The 21,351-nt window shown below is 53.2% G+C and overlaps 1 protein-coding gene across 10 annotated transcripts in view; it reads right to left on the bottom strand.

Moving 5' to 3' along the window:
- DCTN1 (dynactin subunit 1) overlaps positions 1-21,351 on the bottom strand; it is a 67,754-nt gene that overhangs the window by 21,729 nt on the left and 24,674 nt on the right. For 5 of the 10 annotated variants that reach the window (XM_053402241.1, XM_053402242.1, XM_053402244.1 and 2 more), the window contains 4 exons: positions 20,751-20,829; positions 18,667-18,698; positions 14,348-14,368; positions 5,927-5,947 (listed from right to left, as the gene is read on the bottom strand). In XM_053402241.1, coding sequence (XP_053258216.1) covers positions 5,927-5,947; positions 14,348-14,368; positions 18,667-18,698; positions 20,751-20,829 — 153 coding nt within the window. The remainder of the gene's footprint in view (positions 1-5,926; positions 5,948-14,347; positions 14,369-18,666; positions 18,699-20,750; positions 20,830-21,351) is intronic. The other 5 variants (XM_053402236.1, XM_053402235.1, XM_053402234.1 and 2 more) reach the window with 3 other exon arrangements.

Consider the following 21,351-nt stretch of genomic DNA (forward strand, 5'->3'; position numbering starts at 1 on the left):
GGCAGACAGACAGACAGATGGGGAAGACAGGAACAGGGAGACACACAGCAGCAGCGGCAGGACAGAACAAAGTGCGGAGGGAAGAAGAGAGACAGGAGAGTGGTTAGTGTGCGCGCCATCAGCTCCGCGAGTCTGGCACCCCGACACCCCCCCCCCACACATGCACAGTCCAGGTGGGGCTCTGGCCAATGCTGCGAGGCTGGACGCCCGGAGAAGCCTGGTCTCCTCTTCCTGGACAAGGGACAGGCCTCCCTGCCTCTGAAGTCAAGGTGGCAAGGGGGCCCTTGTCACAGCAAAAGGACGGACACTGGCGAACTGGAAAAATAAAAATGCGGCTCCCTTCTATGATTGGATTGAAGGCTTGTACAAACTTGCAACGTATGAACAACTTGCATATAAACGCAGACAAATTCAATGGTATTTGGAATCCATTCTTACAAATACTGTAACGAGTTAAGATCTGGTGAAGTACGATAGCAACTCTGTAAAGTACACTCATACCTTGGAAGTTGAACGGAATCCGTTCAGAAGACCGATGGACTTCCAAAATGTTCGGAAACCAGAGCACAGCTTCTGATTGGCTGCAGGAAACTCCTGCAGCCAATCAGAAGCCCTGTCGGACGCTTAGCTTCCAAAAACAGTTCGCAAAGCGGAACTCTCACTTCCAGGTTTGAGGCGTTCAGGAGCCAAAACATTTGAGAACTAAGCCGTTCAAAAGCCAAGATACGACTGCATACAGTTTTGGGTTTCTCCCCCCCCCCTTTATTTCCCCTTCTCCACGGGTGCTGTTACTCTTTTTCTTTTTCTCTCTTGTTTGCATCCCATCATGTTTAGTGCACATATAATTATGTACTTTTTGAACTTCCAATTAAAAAGAAAAGGTGGCAGACCAAAAACCACACCCCCCCCCCGGATATCCATTAAGCACTGCAAGCAGAGGAGGTGGCAAACTTCACAGCAGCCAAGACTCGCTTCAGAGGCGGGTGAAGTCGGAGAAAGCTTGAAGGGAACCTGCAACCGGGCCAGAGCTTGGAGCTGATCCTACCCAGGGCCATCAAGGCACGTGGGAGCTCCGGGGGTCAAAGGCCGTCCTGACTTCCCAGAGGATAAGAGAGAGGGGGAAAGGGGACGGATCCTGCAGAGGACTCAGCGCCTCCACTCACATGAAGGAGCTCCCTGGCAGAGGGGAGTCCCAGCTGGAGATGCCAGGGCCGGAAGCTGGACATCCCTGCTCTGCTATTAAGGTCTGGGAAGGCTGATGGCACCCACAAGGCCCCGATCCAGGAGACGCTTCCAAGATTGAGGAGGAGGCAGCTCCCCTCCCCATCTTGCTGAAACTGTGAGACAGCACATGGCAGTGCAGAACTATCCTGGGGTGCAGCTCTGAGAGGGCTGCAGGACGGTGCCCCCGCCGCTCTGCCACCTGCAAAACACCCCTGGGGGCTGCGGCTGCCCCTCCCCTTGCTCTGCCCTCCTCTCCCGGAGCTCCAGCCCCCACCTTGCCAGCCGCCTGTGCCCAGAGGCTTTGCTGACAGCCAAGGCTGGCGCCTCCGGGCAAAAGAGGAAGCCAACAAAGTCTCCATTGTCCGGGGAGGGAGGCGGCGCCAGGCATTGTCCCTTCTCCCCTGCTGCTAAGATGGAGCGTCCTGCCAAGCGTGCAAAGGCCAGCCTCTCAAGCGCCCCTTCTTCTCCCTGCAGAACAAACTTCCGAAGAACAAAGTGCTCAGCTGGAACTTGTGGCTGGGGGGGGGAGCAGGGGGGGACTAGTAGCCAACTTTCTGCCTCTGGGGTGCACAGCGCAGGCTCTTTCCCTTCCCAGTTACTGCCTGCGTGCCTGCAGAGTCAGCCAGCTGTGGCCTGTATCTCTGAGAGTGGCAAATCTGAACTTCAAGGCTGCTTTCTCCACAGTTGCCCTTGCATATCCTTTGCCCTGTGCAGTTTGTGTAGGGTTTTTGGGACCATCTAACGGACAGTCAAGGGACGCGGGTGGCGCTGTGGTCTAAACCACAGAGCCTAGGACTTGCCGATCAGAAGGTCAGCGGTTTGAATCCCCATGACGGGGTGAGCTCCCGTTGCTCGGTCCCTGCTCCTGCCAACCTAGCAGTTCAAAAGCACGTCAAAGTCCAAGTAGATAAATAGGTACCGCTCCGGAGGGAAGGTAAACGGCATTTCCGTGCGCTGCTCTGGTTTGCCAGAAGCGGCTTAGTCATGCTGGCCACATGACCCGGAAGCAGTACGCTGGCTCCCTCGGTCAGTAAAGCGAGATGAGCGCCGCAACCCCAGAGTCATCCACGACTGGACCTAATGGTCAGGGGTCCCTTGACCTTTAATGGACAGTCATTGGGCTAAATGCCCCTCTTGCTGGAGGGAGGCTTCCTAGGTGGAGAACCTCTGCTTTAGCAGAAGGATGTAGGTGAGATCCCTGAAGTGTGGTGAGACCAACCTAAGGAAGTGCCTTCTTGGGAGTCGGGCCACACAGATCCGTCTAGCTCAGCACTGGGCCCAGCAACTGGCAGAAGCTCTCCAGAGTTTCAGCCCCAGCCCTACCTGGAAAAGCGGGGGACTGAACCAGGGACATTAGGCAAGCAAAACAGGTCCTCTGCCACTAAGCCACAGTCCTTCCTGGCTGGTGAACGCAGTCAGAGGGTGCTTGGCCAAGTGGGTAAGGAGAGCAGTCCATGTCTCGGAGGGGAAGGTCTACTTCCATCCAACCCTAAGATGGCCATTGTGAGAACATCACTGGAATCCCACTGGGTTGTTTTTAACGGTTGCAATCCAGCCAGAATAAATGCACCAGAAGGGCAGAACTTAAGTTTTGTTCATATACGGTTGGCATCCTTCTGTGTTGGGAGACAGTGGAGGAGGGAGCCTTTGGGAGTAAAGTCCAACCATGGGAGAGTTACAGCGCCTGCTGTGACTGGAGATACATGTTTTCTGGCAGGTGAGGCAGGTGAAAGCGTCTGGTTTTGCTGCTTCAGGGGCACCACATTAATATAAATATATATAGAATACAGAACACGCCCCCCCCCAATGCACCAGTGCCTTGCCCGCCTCATTGTGGCTTTGCAGCTCCTACAGGACCAGGACCAAACAGCCTAACTATGTGCCAAGGACAAGCCAAAGGTTGCAGCCGGCAGGAATGATGTGCAATATGCAAGTGGAGCGCCATAATCTGAACACCTGATGCTGTTGCGCAAATTTTCCTCCCCCTCAAAGCCTCTCTGCCCCAGGCTCCAAGGGGGAAATGCCTCTTCGGAAGAGAGGATGCATGCCCAGCAGCCACAGCAGAGCACCAGCAACAAGGCCTTTCCCTGCCCTGTCCCAGGCTGGACAAGGCGGCCTCCCTGCCTGCCTCTCAGCCGCAGCAACACCCTCTCCAGCCCCACCCGAGGCAGGTGCTCTCCCCATCCAGAGCGGATGATTTCAGCCCACCTGTTTCTGGCTATGGAAAGGCCAGCTGCAGCCACGCTCCAACGCAAGGACAACAACGGCTTCGTGCCCTTTTCGCCCACCTCATCCTGCCAGAGGCATTCAACCCATGAACTATGAAGTCCATGACTATCAGTGACATCTACAGCCACCCATTAAACCCAAGATGCAATCTTAGGCTCTCGTGGTGCAGGCAACAAGCCGTGGTTCATGTTCCTTGCATAGTTCTTGAGTGGGAAACTTCTGGGGAGCAAAGCAGTCTTCTTCAAGACACACAAAGGAATAAACACATTTTAAAAGAGAGAGATGGATGAAGGGATGCATTTCAGTCTGAATGGGCATGAGTTTTCCAGGTGCAGACGCTGCAAGTTCAACTACGATTCCCTCCATTTATCTTTCTTTCTTGAAGACCCAGACCATGATGAGGTGACCCAGCCTAGGCAAGCAAGCCACCGGCCCACACCTGGCCCCATCCTCCTGCGGCCCAGGAGGGACTTCCCAAGCCTGCGCTCCAGGAAGGAGCCTGCCTTTCCCAAGATGCAGATTGGTTTGTTGTATCAGCTGACTGGCCGGCATGCCAGGGCTAAACTGGGATCTACACCAGCCATCTTGCCCTGCCTTTAAAAGCAAGAGCCCTGCCACAAAAGCAGGCAAGGTCACAAACTGGCCTTCAGTCTCTGTGGTCCTGCATGTGAGCAGAGTCCCAACACCACTCCCCCAAAAAAGAATTGCCCAAGGAGCAACATGTCCCTTTCACGGGAAGGCTAATTCAGGACTGCTTTCATGTACACAGCTTCAGGCTACTTCCTTAGACTGGGGGCGGGCGGAAATCCCAGCTGGGGTGCCAGGAACTCCAATTCAGTAGAGCAGACACCAAGAAGCCACGTGGGGACTCTGCCCAGCCCCTTGTACATTTCTCTCCCCCCCCCCCGTGCCTTTTCTGTCTGCATACAGGAGAAGGGCCTGTCAAGAGAAGCCTCAGGGCAGAGATGGGTGACCGGCAGCCTGTCTCTGCCTGGTCTCCTTGTCCAAGTGCCACAGGCTACCCGGTCCATGTGCAAGGTGTATCCTAGCACTTGCACGCGCTGGAAGCAAAGCTGATTGTGCTTCCCTGTGCCACCTGACACAACTCCTTCCTTCCTTCCTTCTTGCAATATTATTGCCTACCATGGCTCCAGGACCAGCCTCAAGTCCGCAACTGGGGACAAACCTGCTGGAATCAACTTTCTGCTGCTTTCCAACAGCTGAGCTGCATGCTTTCCCCTATAGTGACCGCTGTCCGCCAAGCCTCTTGCCTAGTTCAATAACCCTCCGCCGAAGGACCACGAGAAGAAGCCGAGGGAGCCTGAGGCAGGCAAGGCGAGGTCATCACACCCCAAAAGGGCATTTGCCAGGAAACAAATCCCGTCACTGCAGCCGTGCAAAGCCTCCTTATTCCAAAGCAGGACAGGGGAGGATTAAAGAGGCCCCCGCAAATGCCAGGGGGGCATTAATTTATTGGGATCTGTTTCTATACTGCCTTAAATAAATAACACCTCTCAGCAGCGTAGCACAAGATGGATGAAAACCAAAACTAGCCAAAATAGGGGCAAGGGCAGGAGCAAGGGCATCAAAGCAGCGGCATCGGTGCCCCAAGGCCTGAACAGCCAGGCAATGTGGGCGCCAGAAGAATCCCTGGCATGACCGGGGGCAGCGAGCAGGACCTCAAGAGCTGGCCTCTGCCAAGGCTCCCCTTCTGCTGGATTTTAAAGGCACCTCTCAAAATAGCCAACAGGCAGCAGCACCTCACCCCAGTCTGGCCAGCCCAATGGCCCAGAATCGGGCACTGGGCACATTTCCCGTCACGTAAGCCAGGCTACGCAGCATCCCTGCTGCGGCAGGAAACTTGCACCTTTGCCTCTCAACTGCTCACACACTTAGCCTTGCATGCAGAAGACCCCAGCGATGGCATGGGCAAAGCGGAGGGGACAGACTGTGCAGCCCAAAGAGCAAAATGCCCCTCAGAGAAGGAGGAGGGCAAGCTCCTGACAGGGAAGACTGTCAAATTAGCCAGAAGTGTGAGAAGCCGAGGAAAATGGCTGATCCGGCGGAGAAGAAGACAAGAGAGAGCAGTTCACGGGCAACTTTCCCAGAGCAGGCAACCCCCTCTCCCCTGACCCTGGGCAGCAACAGCGGCGGCAGCAGCAACACTGGCCCTCCAGGCTGCTTGGAGGTAAAAAAATATATATGCTGCATGCAACACCAAGGAGATGAAGAGGGAGGAGAACTCAAACTCAGGAAGATGGGGAATGAAATGCAAGCACCTCGCGCCTTAGATCCAAACATGTGCCGTCTCCAACCCCCTTCCAGCGGCTCCACACTCCTCATCCCCATGGCCCGCATGAAGGAGACAAACTCAAAATGACACCCCCTCCCCCCAAAAAAATCGTTTCAGCAAACAAAATGGTTTAGAAGCAGCAGCAGCAGCAGCAGCATTTGCATTTGCATTAGACTGTACCTTCCGTGCAGTTGCGGCCTGCTTCATGGTTGCAGGAGATAAGAGGCAGAGACAGAGAAGAGCAAGGCAGAGGGAGAGGGAGAGAGAAAGAGGCAGGCAGAATATTAGACCATTCAGTCACAACAATGCAGCACTCCCAAGCAGCACAGCCTGTCCAGGAGATCTTGCAAATGGCTGCAGCTCCGGCGTCTTCCCTCCGCTGTCCTCCGGCCCGGCAGTCCAGCCCCGGCGGCTCCTCTCAGACCTGGGGGGATTACAGGGGCTTGGGAGCCCAGGAGCACCCCAGCAGCCAGCCCCGTGGGCCGCACATCCTTTCGCCACTGGCCTCCGACCACCGCCCCGGCTGCTCATTACATCACCACTCCTGGATCATCCCCTCCCTCCCCCCAGTTCCTCGCAGGCAGATCTCTGATCCAGACGCGCCGCTGCTGCGACTGCAGAACCGGAGACGGAGCCTTTTCTTCGGCAAAGTGAGAAGAGGAGGGAAGAGAAAGGGATGCGCCTCTCGGGGACAGGCGAGGGGCTCCTTGTCACTTAGCAACGCCTTCGGCTCAGCTGTCTCCCCGGCTAATTAAAAGGCTTCTTGGTGCTTCCCTCCCTCTCCCTTCTCCCGGGGAAAGCGCAGGGGCTGGGCTTAGTCTCCAAGCCCAGCAGAGTCTCGGGAGCTCCCTCCTCCTCCGTTCCACAACTCGCTTCAGGGATCTCGCGGAGGACAGGATCTCATTCGCCAGGACTTGGGCACAACTGCACCCGCCACCCCGCCGTCATCAAAGGATTCATCAGTCAAGCCAAGTCCTTTGCTCACCATCGCAGGCAGAAAAACAAAGAGGGAACACAGACATGCAGCACAGGAGCACAAAATCCAACGTTAAGAAGGGATGGCTTTAGGAAGACACTACGTGACTTGAACCTGGAGCCATGGAGGAGTCCCGAGTGCTTGTGAGGAAGGTCCCATGCCATGGGCAAGTTGACCACCAGGGTCTCTAGGACACAGGAGAAGACGGACACAGCACAGATGCCTCTGGAGGACTGTGGAATATGTATGAAATATTGGGTGCCAAGGAAGCCTCCTAGCCCTGATTTCAGCAGTTGTACCAACCTGAGCATCACAGAGTAGATGATCTCATGCTCAGAATGATTACGAACCAAACTAAATGACAGCTGTCACTCAGACACTTCACCACAGGCAGAGGCCTGTGTTACTTGATGCTGCTCATGTCATAACAGGCTATAATGCAAACTTTAAAGGTGCTGACCTTTAAAGCCCTAAACGGCCTCAGTCCTGTATACCTGAAGGAGCGTCTCCACTCCCATTGTTCAGCCCGGACACTGAGATCCAGCACCGAGGGCCTTCTGGCAGTTCCCTCATTGTGAGAAGTGAGGTTACAGGGAACCAGACAGAGGGCCTTCTCAGTAGTGGTGCCTGCCCTGTGGAATGACCTCCCTTCAGATGTGATGGGAATAAGCAGCTATCTTATCTTTAAAAGACATCTGAAGGCATCCCTGTTTAGGGAAGTTTTTAATATTCAGTGCTGTATTGTTTTAACACTCGATTGGAAGCCGCCCAGAGTGGCTAGGGAAACTCAGCCAGATGGGTGGGGTATAAATAATAAATTATTATTAATTATTATTATTACTTCTAGTGTTTTGGGTATGTTCCTCTTGGTTGCTCTTCTGGGAGCATCTCCAGGGCAGGCCAGAGAGAGGAGCGCAGCCCCCGCCTTCCTTTTCGCCTGCTCCATTTGTTCTCCATCTCACTAATGCCCAAGAAGCTTGTCCACAGGGATGCCTGCGCTCTGAACCTCATGTCACCATGTCAAGCAGGCTGGAGGTTCTCAGGAGGCCCAGAGTCTTTAGCATTTCCTTCCAGACTTAACCACCTTTCTGCCTGACGGGATCTGGCACCTGACAGGGGGCTGGAGGTTCCCAATCCAGACTTTGGGATGTGTGAAAGGGACTGATGCTTCCAGATCAACTATGGGATTAAAGGGGGGAAAGCAGCAGAAATGACCAGAAGCCCAAAGAATTGGGCAGAAGTCTGGACTTGTGAACTTTTTCAGTGGCACTGTCACAACACTATACAGGAGATGAAGATCCTCTTTTGGTTTCAGGGATTTCCCTTGGTTCTCTCTCTCTCATACTTTCTCAAACTGGCCTTTTGCATAAAACGGAAAGAGAACTCAGAACCCTTAATTTTGCTGCCATGAATAAAAATTCTTCACAAAACTTTAAGAGGCTTTTCGGCAGCTATGAATAAAGACACCAAGCTCTTTCTTATTTGCCACTTGGCTTGCAAAGCGTCCATGTCGTCTTCCCAAAACAAGCTCAGCTTCAGGACCAACCTATCCTCCACAATCACAGCGACTGGACTGAATGAGAACGGCAGCAGAAGGTTGTGAGCACTTGCCCCAAAGGTGAAATATGACAATGTGGTCAGTAAGTCCAAACAATGCAAAAAGAGCATGCATTGGGAAGAAATGACATTTAGGATCTATCCTCTAAGAAGAAGAATGCCCATTTGTTGCAGTAGGAGATCTGCACACTGGCTCACAGCTTGCCCTTGTGAGCAGCCCAGAGGGGTTTAGGCAAGGTGGCTAGAGAAGCTGTTTCTCATCCTCCCGGAGAAAGCAGAGCCAAGCCAGGATGCTGGTCACCCACAGGGAGTTTTCACCGTTAAGAACCATAGACAGCTAAAGGCCAGCTCAGCCCCTCTTCCTTGGGGAGAGGACAGCGGCAACTGGCACAAGGGGCTGGGGAGTATTTGTGGCAAGCTGGAAGGAACTGAGCTAGATGGATCAGTGGTCTGACTTGGTAAAGAGCAGCTTCCTGTGGTCCTGTCTCCTTCGTGGAAACAGGTTGGGGGGGGAGCTTCCAAGAGGGAATAGACAAGGCAGAGTTGTGGACTGCCTTTACTGCCAGGGCAGCTGGCTGGGGAAGGGAGCCAGGCCACAGGATCCCCACACTCTGCAGAGAGCTGGGCTTGGTGACCTGGAGCCATGAGAATGCTCAGCATCTCCCAGGTGATTGGAAAAGGCTACCGTGGCGCCACACACATGAGGGACTTCTGCTGAAGCTCATAGCCTATGCCAGGAGCCCCAGGAGAAACAGGACGCCACAGAGGCTTCACTGAAGCCTTTTAAGCTGGCAGAATGTTTCACCTGGAATCTATTTAAGGTCCATATATAACAACACCCTAGTGGTCCCGGGCCCTAAGGAAGTTAGATTAGCCTCAACCAGAGCCAGGGCCTTTTCAACACTGGCCCCTGCCTGGTGGAATGCTCTGCCTCATGAGACCAGGGCCCTGCAGGACCTGATTTCTCCCCGCAGGGCCTGTAAGACAGAGTTGTTCCACGTGGCCTTTGGCTTGGAGTCAGTTTGATTCCCTCCCCCTCTTTCTTTTTCCTTTCTCCTCCTGTGACGAGGCTGCATTTTAATGTTTCAATGTTTTAATGTTGTATTTTAATCTTGTTTTTAAGTTGTATTCATTCAACTTGTTTTTATTATTGCTTGTTAGCCGCCCTGAGCCCGGCCTTGGCTAGGGAGGGCGGGGTATAAATAAAATTTATTATTATTTATTATTATTACTCAGGCCAGGTATCACAATGCTGCAAGCACAATGCTAACAGAAAGACCACATTGTATTCGACGAAGCTGCTCTGTTCACAGGACTTCCACTTACACAACGGAACTTTCCTTCCTTTTCGTCTCCCTGTGCATGCACCCCCACAAATATTTTCTTGGGTGTCCTCCCCACCCTCTGTAGCAGACCTGGGGAGGAGACAAGGAGAGGGAGGAGGAGAAGTTCTGTTGCTCAGAAGTTCTGTCCTTGCACAAATGAGACTCTGCTGGGTACAAGCCCCCGCCTTTCCTCTGCCCACCAACTGCCGGGCAAAGCAGCTCCCTTGACAAGCAAGATCTCTGACTCAAAAGTGAGCTCCCAATGAGGACGCCCTGGCAGAGCAGCCATTAAGGCCCCGGGAAGCTGCAATCAGTGCTGACCTGATAAAAGGAGCTCAGAAGAGCAGAGCTCTGCAAGATGACACCAAGTCCCAAAGGCCCAGGCAGGGCGCTGGAACAACAGCAGGAGAGCACCCCAGAGAGGCCGCTGCTGGCTGCATGGAGACAAGGCCCTTCGCTTTCAGCAGCCAACGGGGGGGGGGGCAGCTGGGACAAAGAGGGAAACAGTCTGTACCAGCAAACTAAGGAAACAAAGCGCCAGGCAGAAGAGAAGCTGACAGAAGGCTGCCTGAACACCAAGCCAGGCTACGTGTGTCCATCCAGCACAGGGCAGAAACAGCTCTCCAGGGTCTCTTGCAAAAAAAGTTTTCTTCCCTGCCTCCTGGTACTTCTAACTGGGAGGTTCTGGGCACTGAGCCAGGGACCTTCTGTGTGCAGAGAACGGCCCATTGCTCACTGAGTCAGGATCCCAACACCAAAAGGGCTATATGCATTCTGCACATCTGGCCCAACTCAATCTTACAACCTGTGTAAAGTTGCTTGTTTTATTTTTTATAATTCCATCCCCGCCCCTGCTGATCTCAGGTAAGAGCAAAGTGGTACATAAGGCACCAGGGCTCCATTCTGAAGACCCAACACAGCCCCTTCTGGCTTCCAAAAATAGCACCCTCCGGGTCCTGCACAAGCATCCCTGCGTCCCAGGGAACAGGCTCTCCTACCTGGGACAGCTACCACAGAGAGCTCACCGCCCACTGCCAGTCTGGGAGAGGGTGGGGGGAGCAAGGTGATCGCCTGGATGCCAGAGTGCATTTCAGAGATACCCCAACGGGGGACGAGGATGCTGGAAAAGCTTTTGGGTGCATAACTGGCCTCCTGCATCTCCACCAACTTGCACCCATCATTCACGGACCACCATCTTACTTAAGCAGGAGTTCCCCCCAGTCCAGTTTGGTGCTTCTCGTCTGCCCCCCAGTGGGAAGGGGGAGCATCGGCTGCATTTGGGAAGAGAACCAGAGAATGCCACTGGGGTCAGAGACCCACTCCTCCCCAGGAGGAGAGAAGCGATGTAAGGTTGCTGCTAGAAGGCCCACAAGGGCGTCCAGATGCTCTTTCTAGCATTCACTCAGCAGTCCTTTCGCAGGTCCTTCACTGCCCAGGCCCCGCCCTTGGTCCTTCAGCCTCACCTGCCGAGCACAGGGCTGGAGAGGGCCCTGCTGCGCTAGCCACTAGGCAGCCTGCCCTGGTGCTCCCTGTCACCAGGGAGAGGCCACCATGCCTAGAAGGCAGACACCAGGAGCAGAGAGGCTCCTTCCGGGCGGGGAGACAGATGTTAGGGCTGGGGGAGGGGAGGGGAGGGTTAATAGGTTGGGGCAGGCAGGGAGGGGGCTCTCTGGGGGCTCTCCCTCTGGGACCACGGGGACCATCTGTCACTAAAAAAGCACAGCCAGAGGGAGCCAGTAACCCGATTAGCAAGGCAGAGCTGTGCTGCAAAGAGCTCCCTAATCCCATCAACTGAGATTTACCTGCTGCCACCTTCGGCTGTTCTGAACCCAGCTCTGTTTTCAAGAGACAGAAAGGGAGCCGAGAGAGATTTAAGCATGCTGAAATGTCGTATATACTTGGGGGGGGGGTGCCAGCTGGAGAAAGAACCTGCCCCCCACCCCCAGGGCCAAGGGGCAAGCGGCTTCAGGGACAAGACACAACGCAGCCCCATCTTCTCTTCTCTTCCAGGCTGCTGAGCCGTTTCATCATGAGGAAGGGGAGCCCCCGTGGGACAAGAGGAGTCCCCCGGCACTGCCTTCCGACTCACAAACAAGCCAGGCAAGCCAAGACCTGCCGCCAGGAGCCCCAGAGAAAGGAGAGTCGCTCAGCTGGACGTCCGCTGCTCTCTGTGCGCTCTGAAGGATGGGAGGACAGGCAGAGCTGGGACCAAGCTGGGGCCTCATGCAAAGTGTTGGCAGCAAGGAGAAGGTTCGGCAAGAAGCAGCAGCAGCAGCAAGAGCACAAGCGAGAGAGGGAGGGAGGGAGGGAGGACAGAGCCCATGCAGGTCAGGAGGCCTGAGGCACATGCAATAGCGGTGGCGGCAGCGGCGGCGGCAGTGGAGGAAGAAAGGGATCCCTGCCAGAGATGGAAAGGGCCCTCAAAGCCAGGCCAGGAAAGGTTCTCCCAGTCAGAGGTCATTTCCACCACACCCTCTGGAGGCCAAGGACAACCCACCTCTACTGAGAAGCCAAAAGGTAGGACTTCTCCCTCTGGGGTGCAAGGCTCAGGGTGCCAAGGCCCAGGGATTCGGGTCCTCCATGATCAGATCTCATTCACAAACTGAGAGTAGCAGGAGTACCTTAAAGCAGTCGTGGGGATTCAGATTTCGACCGCAACAGCCACTTGGGCCGGGGGCAGAGGGTGTTGACCCCCCTCCCCCCCATTCATTTTCCAGATCTGACAGAAGCTGCCACTCGACTAATCGTAGGAAGAATAAGCATGAAAAGCGGCAGCTTTGGGCTTTCTTGTTCTGATGTGTGTTTCTGCTGCACTTTCCTTGATTCTGCCTTAGGAAAAGCTGGTGCTTGAAGGCCCAAGACCAAGGGCGGCACAAAGCCCCTCCCCATGTCCCAGGGAGAGTGGGGTGGTCACTGCCCTTCTCTCCCAAAGGGGGAACGGGCCCTTCCTTGCTGCGATGAGTACCCCAGGGGTGGCTTATGTTAGGGAGAGCGAGAGGCAGGGTAAGCCAGCTCTGGGCTCTTCTCAAAGGCACACGGCTGCTAGTTCTTGGCCAGGCCTGCTCGCCCAGGATGCCAGCGGTGTGTCTTTGAGTTCAAGCTTTTCTGTGTCCTGCCAGAAACTAATAGGAGGGCGAGATGGAAAGGAAGCAATCAACAGCAGCTGTGCTAGCATGAGAACCCACAGCCAGGCTCACCCGGGCAAAAAGCAGCTGGCAGCACCCTTTCAAAGCCCAGGTGAAGCTGGCAGGGGGCAAGGGAGCCCTGGAACAGCCTAGCTCAGGGGCCGCCAGCTGCCCAGACCCAAGTCTTGGCTGATGTTATACTGATGCTTCTTGCTGATTTCGTTCTTGTACGTTGTATAAGTAAAGGTAAAGGTACCCCTGCCTGTGAGGGCCAGTCGTGTCCGACTCTAGGGTTGTGCGCCCATCTCACTTAAGGGGCCGGGAGCCAGTGCTGTCCGGAGACACTTCCGGGTCACGTGGCCAGCGTGACGAAGCTGCTCTGGCGAGCCAGCACCAGCGCAGCACACGGAAACGCCGTTTACCTTCCCGCTATAAAGTGGTACCTATTTATCTACTTGCACTTAGGGGTGCTTTCGAACTGCTAGGTGGGCAGGAGCTGGGACCGAGCAACGGGAGCTCACCCCGTCATTGCGGGGATTTGAACCGCCAACCATAGGATCGGCAAGTCCTAGGCACTGAGGTTTTACCCACAGCGCCACCCACGTCCCTCTGTACGTTGTATAGCGCCTCAATATATTCTGATGAAAGCCAAGCCATGAACCCCCTAATGTTGATAACTCTGCAAAGCAATTTTTTGAACAAAATGTGAGGTAGCCCCAATAAGCAAAGGATTTTAGATATACTAAAAAACAGACTAGGGCTGCGTGATATCTGGTTGTCAACATTGTGATGTATCAGTGGCTAAACATTGTGATATTCCAATATATCACCATGTCTGAATTTGGAGGTCAGGCGTGGGGATGAGGGAAGGAGCCGTCACAAAAATCAGGCGAGTGGCGGGGGGGGGGAGGAAGGAGAAGAGTCACCCCCACTGCATGGTTTGAGTGGAAGGGGATGGGGATAGGGGGCACATCAAGTCACCATCAGTGGAGCAGCTAGAGTAGATGCACGTCCACTGTGACTGCTGCTGCTTTCCTGCTGAGAAAAGCTGCTCCGCCTCAGTGCCAGGGGAAAGGAGGTGCCATGGTGCCTTGAAGTGAGGGCAATCAGATGCCCTGGTCTCCCTCAGCTCAGGGAGGGAAGACAGCTCAGATCAGCAGCGTTATTGGCCGAGATCATTGTGCGGTGTCAGGGGTGCCTTGAAACCAGCTGCCCTGCTCTCCCTTCTGTGAGGAGCAATATATTGCTGCTTATTACCGGGTCAAAACTGTTATCGCGGTGTGATTTCAGAACCGATTTTGGCCAATATACTGAAAAATCATACAGCGCTAAAACAGACCATTAAATTTGTGATATTACCATGCAAAAATGACCCTTTAAAAAGTTGGGGGGGAGGCAAGGGATGGGGCTGCGGACCCCCTGAGTGCACTCCACAGACCCCTAATTGGGAACCACTGATGCAAAGCACTCCAAGCCAACTCATCAGGCGCCAGCCAAGGGGGCAGACATGCAAGGAGGGCACATGCACTTGTGCACAACGGAGGGGGGGCACAGCAGCCCCTGCCGAAACGGTTTCATGCGCGGGTGGGACTCTGTCAAGAGAAAAAAGAGGCACCACCTTTTTAGGTTTCACTCCACGCTGCATGGAAAGAGGATAAAAGATTAGATGTTAGAAAGATACAGGCTTTTATGCACCAAAGGCAAGTGGGAACCAGACTGGTTGCTGCCATAGTGGGGAAAACCTCGCTCCGGGCAACCATCTTGGTTAGGCTCCGTTCAGCAGCACACACAACCCTCCTCCTCCTTCTCACAGCCTTGTTAGCCTCCAGGAGTTCAACCAAGACAGAAAAGCAAGCTTGAGAAATGAGGACGGGGCTGGCCTTTCCCTCCTCGCACCCAGGTCCTGGGACACCTTGGGCTCCGGATGGCAGTAGCAGAGGTGGGAGGGAAATTATATAATGCCACAACTCAGTTGTGGTGCTGGTGCCTGGAAGCAGGACTTAACGTTTCTATCCTGCCTTTCCATTAAAAGCAGGAAGGCAATAGGTGAAAAGTCTCAACAGCAGACCAAACACAGGACAGTCCGAACCATGTTGACTTTGAAGTAAGCAATATGGAATTCACTGAGGAAAGACTGGTGAGCTCGCAAGCCCATTGAGGACTGCAGCCAGTTTGCTTCATGGAACAATTCTGGTACGGAAGGGCCCCACCTCAAAAGGAGAACAGGGGTCTCCTCGCGGTCGGTTCCACTGGTGTCAGTTTGGAAACCCCAGAGAAAATGGTTGGGACCCCCTGAACGACTGTTGAGCAAAAGACCATTCCCCTCAAAGCAAGAAACCAATTTCAAAATGGCCTCTTCTTCGGCCATGATTATCTACAAATAGAGAACTATTTGCAAGTCACTGAGATGAACATGATACCACAATGCAATACAAGCAGATAATGTAGCCTGCATAACCCTCAAAGGAGATACTCTCGCCAAATACCGCCCTTCCGCCCATTAGACAGCCAAGGACTCTTTTGCAACAGCAGCTCCCAAGATCTCCTGGCTCTGCTGACATCTAGTGGAGCAACAAACAACTCCTGCCCACAGCTCCAAATTCAGCTTGGAACAAGGGATGCAGGCAGACTTCCTTCCGGAAAGGACATAGGAAAGCGGCCCCAAGACTCAAGCTCCTCATTCTTCTTAGAAAGAAGCCACGGGCACAGCCTTAGACTCAGGACTGGGAAGCAAAACGAAGTCAAGGGAGGAGGCGACTCTCCGAAACAGCAGAGGGTGGGCAAGTTTTATGGAAATGAGGACGGAGATGAAGGCAGTGAGGCACAGCTGGGAGGATGGAAGCCCAAGGGATGACCTGTTCCCTTATGAAGTTTTGAGCTGGCATTATTAACATTATTGGCAGCTGACGTTATTACCGTGTCCGTACCCTTCTATAAAGTTTGGGGCTTGTGGCTAAGAAAATGTCATTTAAGGGGACAGGATGAACTCCAGGACTTGGCCATAGTCCCCGGCTTGAGTCCCTGGGGGCATCTCCTGGTATAACTGGGAAAGAGTCTTCCACGCTGGGAGATCCTGGAGAGAGCAAGTCCCCTCTTCCTCCCCTTTTCTCCAAACTGAAACATGGTGGACGGATTTCATCAGGGGGCACAACCTGGCCAGAGTGGTGAGCAATGTTGGGGGCAGAGTTCTGGGTGGAGCTGAGGTGGCCAAGCTGTGCTGGCAGGAGGCCAGCGAGGAAAAGGCTGCAGAAGTCGGGGAGAGAGACGGCACCAGAGTTTTCAGTGAGCGAGTGGAGAGGAAGGGTTGCATTTGATGATGGACTGAATAGGCAGAATAAATGAGAAAGAAATTAAGAAATAATGCCAGTTGCAGATGAGATGGCAGCACTGTGAACGACAATGGAGAGCGAACACAGAGAGAGAAATGAGAAATCCAGGAGGTTAGTCACATTTATTTAACCAGAAGACCACAAGATTTTGGGTTGCATGTGAAAAGTTAGGGAGGGGGGCAGTCAACTAAGTTTTACTCAGGGTAGACCCACTGAAAATTAATGAGCATGACTAACTGAGGTCCTTTAATTTCAGAGGATGTACTCCAAGTAAAGCTTAGCTGAATATCACCAAGCAACTAAGTTGCTTGGATGTTAGGCTGGTTAACACAAGCTATTTTTGTGACTGCGGTGGGTATGTTAATGTTGGCAGACACATTAAGATTATTCCATAAAAAGGTAAAGGTAAAGGTACCCCTGCCCGTAAGGGCCAGTCTTGACAGACTCTAGGGTTGTGCGCCCATCTCACTCAAGAGGCCGGGGGCCAGCGCTGTCCGGAGACACTTCCAGGTCACGTGGCCAGCGTGACATCGCTGCTCTGGCGAGCCAGAGCCGCACACGGAAACGCCATTTACCTTCCTGCTGGTAAGCGGTCCCTATTTATCTACTTGCACCCGGGAGTGCTTTCGAACTGCTAGGTTGGCTGGCGCTGGGACCGAGCAACGGGAGCGCACCCCACCACAGGGTTTCGAACCGCCGACCTTTCGATCAGCAAGCCCTAGGCGCTGAGGCTTTTACCCACAGTGCCACCCGCGTCCCAAGATTATTCCATAATGTTATTTAAAAAGACTGATGAGCCTCAAGTGGGCAACTTAGGCCAGTCACCCAGGGGGGCAAATCCCGGCAGGCCATCTTGGAAATCGGAAAGGTTGGGACTGGGATGAGCATCTTCCTCCCCAAGCCTCCCATCTCTTCCCACCCAATGTTTTAATAACTCAGAAACCAGGAAAGTGGGCACTGGAGGAAGAGCAGCCTCTGTTGTTGCTGCTGCTGCCCAGCTGGTGCCGTGTGAGAAGCGCCTGCAAAGCCCACGACCGCAAACCAATTGCTTCACGCTCCACGCTGCCAGCATCTGTTGGGGCAGGTGGTGCATTTGGAAGCGCTTTGTTCACTGGGCATGGTGACCCCCCTTTGCAAGGTTGGCAGTAGGAAAAGCCACTTGTGCCCTTGCTCTAAAGAGATGCCCAGAGGGGCTGGGGCAACCCAGACAGGTGGGTGGGATCTAAATAATAAAACTACTATTATTATTTATTCGAGAGAGTCAGGGAGTTTTGGGGGGCACCAGCGCCAATTCATGAGACACCCACCCGCCTGCCTACCTCCCTCCTGAGTCAGTGACTGCCCCCCCTCTGGCAGAGCTGCTCCTTCGGCATAACTCTGACCTCCACCCTGCCCCTCTGCCTTCATCCTCCTCCCTCGTTCCTGGGGCTCAGCAAGGTGTGTGGGGGGGGTAATCTTCCCACTGAACCACCACATAACTTAGAAACTGAATGGGAGGGCTTGCAAAACTGAGGGTGAAGCAAATGTTTGGCAACAGACACCCTTCTGCCCCACATGAAGGGGAACCCAAGGAAAGGCACCACCAGCCAGCTAACTGCATATGTCCTCTCCATCGCCTAGAGGAGAGGCAAGGAAGGGACTGGACTTGGGCACTTCTGATCCCCACAGAGCGCAGGAACATGAGCGACATGAGTCAACACTAGCTCACACCACCACGGCTCTTGGGTCCGTATCTCTGACTGCAGGCTGCTGTGCTCCACTGTGGTCATGAACCAGGCCCTCCCTTGCAGCTGCAAGTGCCATGTGCTCCCTGACGCATCGCTCGGAACCAGCGAGCCAGCAAGCAGCTTGAACCAGCCTCAGACGGAGTCATTTGATCAGCCAACGTGGCAGCTGAGAGGGGCGCATGGTTCCGTGTTGAAGCCGGGACAACACCCCCACTCCCTAATTGCGCAAGCCAACTCATCCCTATGGCCTGGGCCAAGGTGTGATACTAGAGGGTGCAGCCTGTAACATCTTCCCAGCAAGGCGCCCTGGCCTGCAAACTGCACAAGCAGCTCCAGGTCCAGGGGTTGGAACTAAGAAGCACGCCTAGGCCTTTTGTGACCCAGAGTGGGAGGAAGCCCAGTGGCTGTGAGAGAGCCCTCGATTCAGTGCACGTGCAACAAATAAGCAAGCCTCTGGACACGCAGCGTCACAGGCTTTGGCGCCACTGGCCGACAGAGCTGGCTTGCTCCAGCAGACACCCATTTCAGTCAGCGGTTGCAGGACTTTGCGCTCCCATCCCCTTCTTTTTCGTTCATAAAGCAATTGCTGCCTTGGCAATGGGTGTGATGTGTGCTCTAGTCCCCCATCCCAGCCCTGCCCTTGCGCACATTGAGAGCGAAGCCACAAAACATTCAAGCAGAGCTTTGGTGGCCATCTGTCATGTATGACCCAGGGGAGAATCCTGCACTGGAGGGGGATGGACCAGGCGGCCCTCAAGATCCATTCCAGCGACAATTCTATAATTCTATGAAGTCTCAACCGTCTGGGCAAAATTCCCCCCCTCTTCAAACCAAAAGATAAGACGTGAACTGTTCGCCCTTCCCAAGAACAAAGTACTCACCAGCTTGCTGGCTTTGGGACCTTCCGAAGAATCTGGAGGAGAAGAGAAAAGGAAAAGAAGCAAAGCACTCAGAAGAGACTTTGGAAAATGGATTACTCTCCCCGCACCTGACAAGGCATCAGCAGCAAGTTCCTAAGGGAGGATCTGGATTCCTGAATTTCACCAGGAAGGCAGCTCCCATTTTATACCCTTCAGCTCATTTGTGAGGCAGAGGGGGAAACTCAGGTTCCAAGCACGTGCAAACCAGCGTCCACTGAGGCAACGAAGTTAATAATAATAATAATAATAATAATAATAATAATAGGTAAAGGTAAAGGGACCCCTGACCATTAGGTCCAGTCGTGGCCGACTCTGGGGTTGCAGCGCTCATCTCGCTTTATTGACTGAGGGAGCCGGCGTACAGCTTCCGGGTCATGTGGCCAGCATGACTAAGGTGCTTCTGGTGAACCAGAGCAGCACACGGAAATGCCGTTTACCTTCCCGCCGGAGCGGTACCTATTTATCTACTTGCACTAGTATGCTTTCGAACTGCTAGGTTGGCAGGGGCAGGGACCGAACAACGGGAGCTCACCCCGTCATGGGGATTCGAACCGCCGACCTTCTGATCGGCAAGTCCTAGGCTCTGTGGTTTAACCCACAGCGCCACCCGCGTCCCTAATAACAATAATAGCTGCTATTAAACTTAGTGAACCCCACAATAACTAATAAAGCACAGCCAGTATCCTTCACACGGTTTGTGATGTCCTCTCTCTGCACAGCAATGAACCTGGCGAGTCCCCTTTCATTCCTGATACCGTCCTGTACTTAATGCGTATCAGTCATTTGCCACTTGTCTTTACTGGATGTGTTCTGCGATATCGGCTGCCTTATTGCGAATGTTAAAAGCTACTTTGGAGACAATACGATGCTTTAATGGCAAACTCAGCTGGCCCTCGCCAATCATTTTGAAGGCGAATCAGGGACACCCACAAAGAAAACAAAAGGTTTTAGCCTACCAGGAGGAACCCCAAGATACAAATCAAGTATCCCAAAGGAGCAAAACAGAATGCTTAAAAAAGATGCAGGCTGCTTACTGCTGATGCACTCAGTCTAACAGCCTCACCTGATGTTAATGGTACTCTGGACTTGTGGACAAGGGAGACAAAGTTGGAGTGCAGGGTTTCTAGCAAATCACCCAGCCAGCCCTGGCATGCCCTCCCAGGGCACTGCAAATCTCAGACCAATTTACCCAGCATGGGACACACCAGCCCATGTCCCTCCAGGGTTATAGGGAGCTCTGAGCTCTGCTGTAGCCTGAATGCTAAGGAAGCCAGAGGCTCCTGAAAAAGAGAGAAGAGAGCTACAGCCAAGCAGAGCCCAGCACGTCCTTTCCATCTGTTTCACGCCTGCACCAAACGTTGCAGCAGCCACCGGTTTCCATGGAAACCCTCTGGCAAAAAGCCATGCTGCTCAGAGTTCCAGGGAGAAAACATTAAGGCCAAGTCCAGAAACTTTGACGCTTCTCACCTGCCAGCCTCACTCCTGCATCCCAACCTTATAAGACTAACCCAGCCATTTTCTACATCCTATGCCCTGGTCCTTAACCCAGGACAATCGTCACCTCCCTTCACAGTGTGGTGTAGTGGTTAAGAGCGGTAGTCACATAATCTGGGTAACCGGGTTCGTGTCCCCGCTCCTCCACACGCAGCTGCTGGGTGACCTTGGGCCAGTCACACTTCTTTGAAGTCTCTCAGCCCCACTCACCTCACAGAGTGTTTGTTGTGGGGGAGGAAGGGAAAGGAGATTGTTAGCCACTTTGAGACTCCTGAAGGGGAGTGAAAGGCGGGATATCAAATCCAAACTCTTCTTCTTCTTCTTCTCTGCCTGGTGAAGCCGGCTGCTTTCTTTTCCCCCTCTCATCTCCACCTGTTTATCTGGCTTCGCTGACCCTATGGGATCCTCTCTCCACACCCTCTTTAAGCTGCCTGCTGTTCAAATTCAGCTGCCAGAGAAAACAAGGTGCTCCAGCAGGAACCTTGCAAAATCCTGCTTGTCCCTACTATATTTACATGAACAGGTTAGTCAAGGATCAGTGAATTCCCTACCTCTCTTAGGGACCTTCGAAGCGGAAGACTCCGGCGTCTCCGGGGACGTTGTTTCTGCGCCATCGTCAAAAACCTGGATCTGATCAGATTTAACATTTTATATAAATTATTTATTGAAATACTGTTAGGTCACATTTCAGGCTATGCACCCACAGCGAGGCAGCTTACAATATATTAAATGCAAAGTGACAAACATAAAATAAAATCAAAACGCTGGTTTTAAAACATGGATTGGAAGCAGATAAAATCATATCATTACAGCTCAGGTTAAAATAATTGCAACAGCAGCATCATAAATCCATTAAAAAAGGAAGTTGAATTGGATGGTTTGTCAAAAACCAGAACTGACAGGGCCTCTCACACTTCAGTAAGTGAAGAGTTTTATTGATTTTTATTTGAAGATTTATTTGAAGTCTTTAAGAGTAAATAACCTCAAGGTGGCGCCTAATATAAAAACACTAATAATACACACAGATATATTAGCACAGCTCAAACAAGCAAATAGCTGAGCATTACATAAATACCACCCGTACTAAGAGCATCAAAGCCCAAAAAGTAAACCCCTTTGAAACAAAGCCAGCAAGAAACACTGGTTTTTGAG

Source organism: Podarcis raffonei, chromosome 9 (assembly GCF_027172205.1).
Source record: "Podarcis raffonei isolate rPodRaf1 chromosome 9, rPodRaf1.pri, whole genome shotgun sequence".
NCBI lineage: Eukaryota > Metazoa > Chordata > Lepidosauria > Squamata > Lacertidae > Podarcis > Podarcis raffonei.